General features: G+C 43.0%; 1 protein-coding gene across 6 annotated transcripts in view; it reads left to right on the top strand.

The window, feature by feature from the left end:
* The first annotated feature begins 10882 nt into the window (after nt 1-10882).
* INSC (INSC spindle orientation adaptor protein) overlaps nt 10883-12489 on the top strand; it is a 139283-nt gene continuing 137676 nt past the window's right edge. For 4 of the 6 annotated variants that reach the window (XM_089328387.1, XM_089328395.1, XM_089328391.1 and 1 more), the window contains exon 1: nt 10884-11943. Coding sequence is in view for 1 of the 6 variants with exons in the window: in XM_089328409.1 (XP_089184535.1) it covers nt 11915-11943 (29 nt within the window). In the remaining 5 variants the exon portion in view is untranslated. Of the gene's footprint in view, nt 11944-12489 lie in introns of all 6 variants that reach the window. The other 2 variants (XM_089328409.1, XM_089328385.1) reach the window with 2 other exon arrangements.

The following is a 12489-nucleotide window of genomic DNA, read 5'->3' as shown; positions in this document are numbered from 1 at the left end:
AGGTAAACCACGACTTGGGGTGGCTGCATATCATATTGCACTTCCTCAGATCCAGTCCTGCCTCTGCTTTATTTATTTCTTTATTTACTTGTTTAAAGTTTTATTTATTGATTTGAAAGGCAGAGTTACAGAGAGGCAAAGGCAGAGAGAGAGAGGTCTTCCATCTGCTGGGTCACTCCCAGTTTGGCCACAGCAGCCAGAGCTGCACCGATCCAAAGCCAGGAGCCAGGAGCTTCTTAGGGTCTCCCACGCTAGATTATTATGATGTTGGGCTGATTTTCTTATGTTAAAACAGTCTTACAATCTTGTGATGAATCCCACTTGGTCATAATGCATAATCTTGTCTATATATTGTCATTTTCAGCTTATCTGTATTTTGTTCAAGATTTTATGTTCATATTTATAAGGGATGTCTGTGATTATTTTTGTTTTGCTTTGTGTGTGATACCTTTGGTTTGTACCTGGGCATGCTATGACATGAATGTTTGCATGTCCCCCAGTTCATATGCTGAAGCCCTAGCTCCTAAGGTGACTGTGTGAGGAAATGGGGCCTATGCCAGGTGAGTAGGTCATGGGGTGGAGCTCCTCATTAAAGACATTTGTGCTTTCAGAACAGAGGCCCGTGACAGACGCCCCTGACCCGCATCTGGTTTGCGATGCAAGGACACGCGGGAAGCCTGCCCTTCCTGGAAACTGGACCAGCTGATGCCTCCTGCTTGGATCCAACCTCACACCTGTAAGACATGAGTTACTATTGTCATACACAGCCAGGTTAATGTGTTTCTGTTATAGTAGCCCAAGCAGAGTAAGACAGGGTAATGTTTGTCTATAGGATGAGGTGGGAAGGGAGTCTTCTCCCTTGATTCTTTTGGGGGTGTGGTAGACTTTGTGAAGAACTGGTGTTAATTCTTCTTTAAACATTTGGCACAATTCACCAGTGGTGTCACCTTGACCTCGCTAATCTCTGTGGGATATGTTTTGATTGCTAATTCAGTGTCCTTACTTATTACAGGTCTGTGAAATTCATATTTTTACTCTGGACTTTTTATTTCTTCTTGAGTCAGTTTAAGCAGTTTGCATTTTTCTAGAAATGTGTCTGTATCATCTAATTTTTTTGACATAGAATTGTTCATAGTAGTCCCATATGCCACTTACTAAATTTCTGTAATGTCTCCTGCATAATTGCTGATTTTAGAAATATTGAGCCTCGCTCTCTCTCCTTCCCCCTCTCTCTGTTATCAGTTTAGCTAAGTTTGTCAATTTTGTTGTTCTTTTCAAAGAACTAAAATTTGGCTTTATTGATTTGTCTTTTTTCCTAGTCTCTATTTATTTTCATCAAATGCTCATTAGTCCTTTCATTTTGACTTTTTTTCGGGGTGGGGGCTCATCTCTTCTTTTCCTAGTTTCTTAATGGAACATTTGGTTTTTTATTTTTTTTGAAGGTAAATGTTTTTCATCTACAAATTTCCTTCTAATCACAGCAATCACATTATGTGTTTCGGTATAGTTTATTTGTTTGTTATGCATTTATTTTAATTGATCTAAAAGTGTTTTTGTAATATCCCTGGGGATTTCATCTTTGACCCACTGTTATGTAAGAATGTATTATTTAATCTCCACATATTTGTCAATTTCCAAAATTTCCTTCTGCTGTTGATTTCCAACTTCATTCCATGTGATCAGAAAGCATATTTTATATTATTTTAGTCCTCCTAAGTTTATTTACACTAACTTTTCATCTAATCAGTGGTCTATTCTAGAGAATATACAATTTTCCCTTGAGAAGAGTATAATAAACTCATTCTGCTTTGCTATGTAGAATGTTCTATAGATATTTGTTCTATTTGACTTATTGTTCAAGCCTTCTATTTTCTTGTTCATATTTCATCTAATTTTTATATCTATTCTTGAGAATTGGGTATTGACACCTCCAACTATTGTTGAGTTGTCTACATTTTACTCAAAATTTGTCAGTTTTTTTCCTTCATGTATTTGGGATCTTGTTGCTTAGGTGAACATGTTTATGATTGTTTTATATGTATTATATACATGTAATTGATATATTTCTGGTATATAATACCTATATTATTTTGAGTTCAGCATCTATTAATTGTCTTTTTTCTTGAGATTTGGTTCAGATTATTAGGTTTGGGCACGAAATTACTTTGGGATTGTGTGCTGGAAAGTTTGAGTATTATATTGTACAATTATTTTTTACTTTGTTAGACTTCTACAGAGGATGCTGATCTTTTGGGCAGAACAAAATTTGATCACACTTAGACACTGGTGTTATTCAGCAGTGTTATTTGGTAGTGGTTCCAGTATCTGTTCATGTTTCAAAGCCTTTGCTGTGTCATTGGGTCCATCTGCATATAACCAGCTTGTGGTGAGCACTGAACCTGGGTTGGTTCATGTACAGATTTATGGGATCCGCTTTCCCGGTTTTTCTGTCTTAGACCGTCCCTGTGTCTCTGGATCCTAGAGGCCTTCTTTTCTGTTTCCACTGGCTATAGAAACAGGTTTCTCTTGGAATTTTAGTTATGTCTCCACTACTGCGATAGTGCATGGTCTTGTGCAACTTAAGTATTTTGAGCTAAAAAAGAGAGTGAGAGAGAGAAAGACACTAAAATTGATCTGAGATTGCTCACCTGTTTTTTGGCACAGAGATCACTTTCAAAATAGCTTTTATCAGGTTTACAGTTCTTCAGCTCACGTGCTGCTCTTGTTACTGTGTCTGGACAGCTCCAACATGGGGTGGGCTCGAAACAGGACCAAGAAGAAAAAGAGAGAAGAAACAACAAAGCAGATTTCAGTTTGAGGTGGATTCTGTTGTTCCTCTGGCCAGAGTCGGGGGATTCTCACAAGGTTTTTGTTGCCTGTGCCCTCTGCACAATTCAGTGACTCAGACCAACTTTGGATTAAGTTTAGAAGATAAAAGAGAAAAAAAAAATCAGGAAACTTACTGACATCACTGTAATTCTTTTTCCTTTCTGAATTCACCTGCTATTATTTGCCTTTCAAGTAGATCCTTGTTGTAGTCTGTCTGCAGGTTTTATAATTAGTGTGGGAGTCACGTTGTAGTGCACTTAACATCGGCCAGCACAGTTACTGGCCACAATACCAATGAGATGGTAATAGCTAAGTTGTTTAGGTACTTGGAAATTATATCAGACATGTCTGAACAAGTCAAAATTAAAAGAAGGGATCATAATGGAAGATTTAAATGATCTAGAATTGAATGATAATGTAAACATCTCACGGCATGATTTGGGAATGAGTGAAGCTGGTAACTTGAGACAGTTTATAGCTGTATGTCATTAAATTAGAAAAAGAAAAATGGCTAAGGGTGAATTAACTAGGTGTTTAAGAAATTGGAAAAACTGAAAAACTCAAAGTATGTAAGGGAGATAATAAAGAGAAGAACAAAAATGTATGAAATAGCTGATGAGGAAATGATGGCCGGCATCAACAAAGCCAAAGGTTGCTTCTTGAAGTCTGATGAAACTGATAAACCTCCACTGACACTGAGCAACAAAAATATAGAGAAGACACAAATAAAACCAAGATAAAAACTAAAGCATACCTGCAATTACAGGAGATTAAATGATAGTAAAAAAAAATACTGTGACTCTATGCCAACAATGTTCACAATTTAGATGAAATGGAAAAATCCCTAGAAAACATTAAACCTATTAAAGTGTACTCAAGAAGCAATGGAAACCCGAGTAATTATTTAAGCATAATACATTGAATTGTTTTAAAAAAAAATCTCTTCACAATGATAGGATCAGGCCTACTGGATTCACAGATTAATTGTAGCAAATGTTCAAGAAACAAATTCTACTCCCATACAAAATTTTTCCAAAAACAGAAAAAGAAGAAATTCTGTACAAACTCATTCTAGGCCAGCACAATATCAATAACAAGACCAGACAATTAGTTTATCAGAAAGAAAAATTATAACTCGGTCTCACCCATGAACAGTGCAAATATCCTACACAAAACAATAACAAAATATACTAGTGCACATAAAACAATGCATCATAACTACAGTTTTCTTACTCCCAAAACATAGAAATGATTTGACATTGAAAACCCACAAATGTAGCAATATTAGCAAACTAAAGAAAACAATATGATTATTTTGGTAGCTGAGATGGCCTGAGAAAACCTCAGCGAAATCAGAGAATAGAAAGAAACATTCTTAAACTGGTTATTGGTACCTTCCAAAGACCTGCGACAAATATCACTCTTAGTGAAGAAGCGCTAGCAATAGTCCTTTAGAATCAAGAACAGGCTAAAGGAGCTCAGTATTGCCGATTCTATTCCGCAATTTACAAGCGGCCCTAGATAATCCACTAAAACAAGCAAAATGAAGGCTTAAAATGAGGCAAAGCATTTTTATAATTATATACATAGCATCTCCAAAAATACACAAATAAAGTATGAGAATTAATCAGCATATTTGGAAAAATTTCTGCAATAAGCCTGTCTCTAAGATCAGCAACTAGAACTTACAAGAAGAGCTCCTGGTCACCAAGAGGGACTATGAACTGGTCTCTCTCTCCTCTCTTGTTTCATCCCTGGCTTGGGGAGAAGGTTGGAGAACTGTCCAGGAGGGAGCGCAGTGGGGATGGGTGTATGGAGGCAGACTTGGAGCTGAAGGTGTGGGGACCCAGGACGGGGGTTCTCCTGAAGCTGGCCCATGGCAATCGTTCTGGGCTGGAAGAGCAGTGTTGTAGGCCTTTGAGCCCTGAGAATGAGCTCCTGGCAGCCAAACACCAGCCTGGGACCCTGAAGTCTGATTTCCTGTGCCTTTGGCATTCACTTACCTGTTGTTCCCCATCGGGCTGAACGTTATCTGAGGGTTCTCAGGGCAGAGGCCCCTGTTCTGTATGAGCTGGAGGTATAAGGGAGAGGCCGCTGTCCAGGCGCTCTTGGCCAGAAGGTTATTTGCACTATGGATGGAGAAGGAAGCATGGGCATGTTCCATGCTTTTCCATGTCCTACTGAGGCTGTGCCTGGGGCACTGTCCCGTCTGTGCGGGCCTCCCCAGGCCAGGCTGTGGTCACGCTGCTGAACCCCACCTTTCCTGCCTCCTTACCACCCCGAACTTGAGTGGTATCCCTTAGGAAGGATGCCAACCTCAGTTCAAGACAAGGTTGGACTTCTTATCACTCAGCTCCGAGAACTACGTGATGAGGGCTTGAATATTTTCAAGGACCTATGAACGTTTGTTATTGGGAAAACAGATAAATGTTTATTTATGTTTAATCTAAGCCAGTTATTATGTAGTTGTGTGGAATTATATTTAATGTGAGATATAGATTATTTTAATATGATGTGGGGATGATTTCAAAATGAAAGTGTAGGAGTCTTGGCAGCATCTTAAATACTTCCATGGTCCTCTTTCCAAGCCCTCCCCTGGGTGCGAAACAGCTTTTTCTCCACCAGAGGGCGCACAAAGCAGCGCTTCAGGGGCTTTGCTCGCATCTCCTCCCCGTCTGAATTCTTCCTTCCCTGTGAGCCTTAGTTTTCTGGGCCCCTTCACAAGCGTGAGGCAAATTCCTCCAAGTCTCTTAGGATTCTGGAGGTAGAGGATAACCCTTAGGAAGGAGGGAGATGTAAAGCTGCTTGTCCGAGATCGAGAGAGGGGCAGCCACCGTGAGACCCGCTGCGTTGTGCTCTCGATCGCCCTCCGAGGACAGGTGCTGGGGCTGCCGCTGGGGGCACCCGGGGCAAGAAGAGGGAGCCCTGCGTTTTGACACAGGATTGCTCTTCTCTCCATGCCTGTCTTAGGAATCACTAAGATTTATTATTTCAAAACGTTGTCTGAGCTCGGAGGAGGCTTAGAGAGGCCTGGCTGGCTTTGAAGGTTGGGTGAAGGAAGTTTTAGGCAGGAGTTAGGCTTCAGCGGGTTGTTGAAGTGCTGGGAGGGTTTGCTTTTTGATGAAAAAAATTAAATTACTTTTTTTTTCCTAGTTATACTACACAATCAATATAGAAAATAAAGGAAAGTGAAAAAAAAAAGACACATGTGTTTCCTGGTTATCTCTCAATCCAGGAAAACTCACCGTTACCAGTATTCATAAAAATGTGTCACATCAAACTTTTTTGAAATCTGCATCTTTCATTTTAGATCTTTCCATGCCACCTGGTGTTCTACGGCAGTATTTTTCATGTCTTTTTCACATTCCGTTGAATAAGTGTGCCAGAATTTATTTAATCAATCCCTTGTACACATGGAAATTATTTCCAAATATTTACTTTTTTTTTTTTTTTTGACAGGCAGAGTTAGACAGAGAGAGAGAGAGAGAGAGAGAAAGGTCTTCCTTCCATTGGTTCACCCCCCCAAATGGCCGTTACGGCTGGCCGGCTCACTGCGCCGATCCGAAGCTAGGAGCCAGGTGCTTCCTCCTGGTCTCCCATGTGGGTGCAGGGCCCAAGGACTTGGGCCATCCTCCACTGCACTCCCTGGGCCATAGCAGAGAGCTGGCCTGGAAGAGGGGCAACCGGGACAGAATCTGGTGCCCTAACCGGGACTAGAACCCAGGGTGCTGGAGTCACAGGTGGAGGATTAGCCTAGTGAGCCATGGCGCTGGCCTCAGATATTTACTATCATAAAAATTCTATGATAATAATCTTTGTAGTTATCTGTAAAATTTTTTTTAAAAAAAATTGTTTTCATTTTATCTGAGAGGCAAAGTGATTTGAGAGACAGAGAGATAGATTGAGAAAGATCTTCCATCCACTGGTTCATTCTCCAAAAGCTTGCAAAAACCTCGGTGGGTTAGGCCAAAGCCAGGAGCCAGGAACTCCATCTGGGTCTCCTAATTGGGTGGGAAGGACTTGAGCCATCACTTACTGCCTCCCAGGGAGTGCATTACCAGGAAGCTGATCCCAGAGGTAGGACTTGATCCAAGCACTCCAATGTGGGGTGTAGACAGCCCAAGCAGCAACTTAACTGCTATGCTAAATGCCTGCCCCTGTAGCTAAATTTTATAAAATACTCATATTTATTTTCTTATGGAGGGGGACATAAATTGGCACAACATGCTATCATCATAGTCTAATTTTAATCTACTGTAGTACCATTTGTTTTCCTTTCTATAAGTGGGATTGCGTGGTCCAAGAATAAATAGGCAATGCACCATTTTGCATTCCTACTTGCTTTATGTGGGCTTCTTGTTTCTCCCAGGCTCAACAATTAGATATGCTGTCAAATTTCTAGATGACTTTCTGGATGATCAGATGTAGGGGCAGATGGAGCTACATAAACAACAGACAGGAGAAATAGACCCCTAACTTCACATTAGGAGGAATTAATATAAAGAGAAATGTCAAACAAATATGAGGAAGTGCTTTTTGTTAGTCATGTCTCTTTAAAGATAGCATAGGATTCTCAGGAAGTGATAGACAGCTGCCAATGGATGTGCTCAAGGAGAGACCAGATGACCATTCACAATGTGGGAGAGGAGATCTTAGCACAGTTTGCACCTGGACAATAGACTTTTAAGACTAGAAAAAAACTCATAACCATATTGACCACCACACTTTAAATCCATGAATCCATGCCCATGAGTCTTAATTAGGCCCTTGTTGCTGATAGGAAGTCATTCATGTATAAGTCCATTCACTCTACCATTAACCTCTAGATCTCTAGTTCACACTTTCTCCTCAAACCCCCACCACCTCTGCCATCCTTAGTCCCAGCTCCTGTCCTTGTTTCTAGCCTCACTGAGAGAATGGTGCCAATCAGAGAGGCTCCACAGACTCCCCCAAAACACTTCTACCTCTACTGGCCTCCGCACCCAGGCACTCTTCTCCCCTGGCTGCCATGGATGAAGTTCCCATGCTCCTAGCAAGAGACATCTGTGCACCAGTTCCTACCCCCTTTCCACTACTCAGGGGCATTGCTCTAGCTCTTCTCTATTCCTGCCCCATCTCCTCCTCCTCCCCTCACCTCCCTGTAACTCTGCTCCACCTCACTGGTCCTCTTGCTCTTGCTCAAAGACACCAGGCACAATCTGCCTTAGCACTTTGCTTTTCCTTTTCCTTTTTGGGGGAGAGTTCTTCTCAAAGATAACCATTTGTATAACAGATAACCCACCTCATTTACACTGACTGCATTTAAAAGTACACGTAGGCAGGTGCCGGAGCTCACTTGGCTAATCCTCTGCCTGCAGCGCCAGAACCCCAGGTTCTAGTCTCGGTTGGGGTGCCAGATTCTGTCCTGGTTGCTCCTCTTCCAGTCCAGCTCTCTGTTGTGGCCCAAGAAGGCAATGGAGGATGGCCCAAGTGCTTGGGCCCTGCACCCGCATGGGAGACCAGGAGGAAGCACCTGGCTCCTGGCTTCGGATTGGTGCAGCACGCCAGTGGTAGTGGCCATTTGTGGGGTGAACCAACGGAAGGAAGACTTTTCTCTCTCTCTCTTACTGTCTAACTCTGCCTGTCAAAAAAAAAGTATACCTAATTGGAGGCTCTTTACAAAAGCTGTCTAAAGTATAACAATATAGCAATGATAGAATAAAAGTTTGGATATCCAATATATCATGCAAACCCCAACCACAATAATGATAGTGTAGTTATATTAATTTTGAATATAATTAACTTTAAGGCAAAAACATCATGGGATAATGAGGGTCACCTCATGATAAAAGCATCAAAAATTTGCTAGTAGGATGAAAGAATCCTAATGTATAGGCACCTAATAACACAGCCTCGCAATATATAAAGCCAAACTTCACAATTGTAGTGGGTCATTTTAACTCTTCATTTCTTTTATTAGGTATCTTTTGTATGAGAATGATCTATTTATATCTCTTTCTCTACTGCTTAGCTGTGAGCATCCCAAAGTCAGAGACTCTGCCTTAATCTTATGATTGTATCCCAAGTGATGTTCACAGTGCTAAGTATAGGGTTAGCCTTTATTTGTTAACATTTGCTGGACCAAACTTCCTCCAGCAATAGTGAGGTCACCATGTTCTGAAGTAAGACATCCTTTGAGAATGCTCTTATTCTTAGACGGTTCTTAATCTTATGGATTGAAATCTGTCTCTCTCTGACCCACTCTCTTACCCCATCCTAACAGGACTTGGGCATATATGTATTGGGGAGGCCAGATCTTTTAAACCAAGGGTAGAATTGTAGGGAATTTAAGCAAATCTTTTTCTACTTCTTTACTATGAAGTCCTGGGCTGGGCATGGTTTCTATTAGAAGGGTCGTTTCTGGGCAATTACCTATCCATCATCAGTAATGTATCTGGAGGTTGACATTTAGCCTTTTCAATTATTCAAATGACCATATTTTTCATTTTGTAGTGGAACTCTTCTGGAAGCTCCTGTGGCAACCGTTGTGTGTGCTTGATGGCTTAGCTTTGCCTGTGTCTTTGGCAGGCCCTGATCCAAGGGCTGTAAATCCAGGCTCTCTGGAAAGTTCAGGGCTCTATAGAGGTTTAAATAAGAGGCAGTCTGTGGGCCTTACCATCTGTGGGTCTTGGTTTTCCCTGGGTTATGGTTATTATTTCATTGTTCCATGCACTCTCCCTGGTAGCTCCTCCAACTTTCCCTGCTCTGTGTCTTGAGAAGCCTGTCCTCAGACCCCATCACTCAAGCCCCTTGCTCTCTGGCTGGGTCCAGCCATTGAAGGCACTGGTTGGAGATCCAAAGGAGGTGGCAAGAGAGGTTAGGGAATTTCTTCCCTACTGGCTCCCTGTTTTGGAGCCATGCTTTTATGGTTGTAGCTCCTTCTGGGTAACTTCTTCCACAATTCCCTGGAATACCTGGAAGCCATTTCTCTCCTTACTATCTAGCCTTATAAATGGTTACAGATTCTCACAGCTGTTGGTTCCTGGATGCCTCCAGCCAACCACCTGACTCTGGCCACAAATAGCCCTTCATTAAGTTGTCTTCCAAACCCACCTGAGTGGCCTTCTTTTCCTGCTGGAACCTGTCTGGGATATGGAAATGTACGAGACACCTGTTCTGCCAGAAAGGCAGCCCCATTCCTTACTTTAGGGGTTCAGAGTCCTTTTCAGATACATCTGGAAGGACATTTTTCCCCCTGGAAAATTCTTATTTAAGGTCTACAAACTTCATGCATTTCATAAACACAATTTAAGGTCTACAAACTTCATGCATTTCATAAACACAATTTTAGGAAGATAGTGATTCTTCCCACCCTACCTGCACTCCCACCCCTCTGGAAGGACTCTTAGTTTCAGGTGCTGGAGAGTCCAGGATTCAGAGAAGGAAGGACACTTGCCCAGGGTCACACAGATGAGAGATACACCTTGAATCTTAATCCCCTGTGCTTCCTGCTAAATCATGGGCCTTCTCTTGCTATCTTCTTTAAGGAGACCTGTGGAAAGGGTATGAATCACGGTTTTTATTATTCTTATTTTTTTAAAAAAATTACTTATTTGAAAGGCAGAGTTACAGAGAGAGAGAAAGAGAGAGAGAGAGAGAGAGAGAGAGAGAGAGAGAGAGAGAGAGGTCTCCCATCTGCTGGTTTATTCCACAAATGGCTGCAACAGCCGAGCTCTGCGGAGGGAGAGAGAGAATGAGCAAGCAACAGAGATCTTCCATCTACTAATTCACTTTCCAAATGACCACAAAAGCCATGTTAGGCTAAGCTGAAGCCAGGAGCTAGGAACTCCATATGGATCTCCCACATTAGTGGCAGAGGCCCAAGCACTTAGGCCGTCTTCCGCTGCTTTCTCAGGTGCATTATCAGGGAGCTGGATTGGAATTGGAGCAGCCAGGACTTGAACTAGCACCCATATGGGATGCTGGTATCGCTGACGACAGTACAACGTGCTGCTCCACAATCTCAGCTCCATGGCTACTAAATTTTTCCCCCAAGAAAGATTTCTTTATTTTAAAGTCAGAGTTTACAGAGGGGTCAGGGGAGACAGAGAGAGAGAGTTTTAAAAGGGGCAGGGGAGACAGAGAGAGAGGGGGGCATCTATCCGCTGGTTCACTCCCCCAGTGGCTGCAAGCACTGGAGCTGGGCTAGTCCGAAGTCAAGAGCCAGGAGCTTCTTCCAGGTTTCCCATGAAGGTGCAGTAGTCCAAGCATTTGGGCCATCTTCTGCTACTTTCCCAGGCCATTAGTAGGGAGCTGGATTGCAAGTGGAGCAGCCAGGACTCAAACCGGTGCCCATATGGGATGCTGATGCTGCAGGTGGTGGTTTAACCTGCAATCTCACAGCGCCAGTCCCACCATGGCTTTTAAGCCTGTAAACAAGCAAACAAAAATCTCAAGCAAGCTTAGTAAAAAAAAAAAGTGTTAGATTGTAGTAGTGTTTACAGAACTTCTAGGACAGAGGAGCTGTTGAGTCCCACAAACCAGGATGCAAATGCCCTTCTCAGGGAAAATCCTTGGAAAGCCAAGTCCTTTTCCCTTGGGAGCTGTGGTTTCCTTGGCCCATTTCTCTCTTTGCATCTGATTTCCAGGTGCTCTCTCTGATCTGCTGCATGGGTCAGTTACTTCTTCCAACATGCTGGAGCCATTCTGTAGAACTTTGTGGAATACATGCCAGGCACCGTGCTAAAAGACAGGGACCTTGGCCTTGTGACATGGAAGGTGGAAGAGTCAGGAAGTAATCAAATAGATAAACAAGGAAATTTCATTCAATTGTGAATGGTATTCACAGGAGGCTGACAGGGAGGGGCTGGAACCTCTCAGGGACATGTGACCGGAAACCCTAATGAAAGGAAGAATCGTGCAAAGTTTCATGAGCCAGAGCACAAATCTTGTGACTTTTATTTTAGGTAGAACAAGAAGAAGCTGTTGACAAATTGTAGGTTGGGGGAAGATGAGATCTTGTTTCCATCATTAAGCAATGACTGCAGCTGTGTGTGGTTAATGGCTGTTAGCAGAAGTGGAGGAAGGAGGTGATGGGGTTGACGGGATGGTGGCAGTCAAGACAGGAACCTGCAGGTAAAGGGGACCCACTGGGTACATGGGAAGGGGGCTGGTGGGACAAAGAGGTATGGGAGATGGCTCAGGTTTTTGCTTTGATGCCTTGGGCGGAGGGAGGGCCTTCAATGGCCTGCCTTGATTTGGAGCTGCAGGTGGGGAAATTTCTTCCCTGGATGGCTCCCTAGTGCCTGCACTGCTCAGCTCTCTCTGCAGGCCCCATTGTCTCTGAGGTTGGCTCACATCCCCAAAGTCAGAGGTGGGGTCTCGAAGTTGTGGCTTGTGTACGGTTCAGCTGTAGCCTGGCCCCTCTGGTCATTCTTAGTCTACTTCTTTCTGTACTTCCATGGGGGCTGGTCTGTCGTTCCCCCTACTCCTCAAGGCTCCACTCCTCCTTCCGCCTCTCTGTTCTGCACGAGTCACCTGGCCTCCCACTTTAGAGAAGGGCCCTCCCACCTGCCCTTACCCTCTCGTCATTGCCTTTCAGCCGCAGGTGCACTTCCTCCTCGTAAATGGGGTAAAACCCAGGAGGTACTTAGTTCAGGGGAGCTGGGTAACAGGGAAAGT

This window comes from Oryctolagus cuniculus, chromosome 1 (genome assembly GCF_051225735.1).
Source record: "Oryctolagus cuniculus isolate XC-2025 breed Fujian yellow rabbit chromosome 1, ASM5122573v1, whole genome shotgun sequence".
Taxonomy (NCBI): Eukaryota; Metazoa; Chordata; class Mammalia; order Lagomorpha; family Leporidae; genus Oryctolagus; species Oryctolagus cuniculus.
The sequence above is the reverse complement of the archived record's forward strand: the minus strand, read 5'-3'. Positions and strand labels throughout refer to the sequence as shown.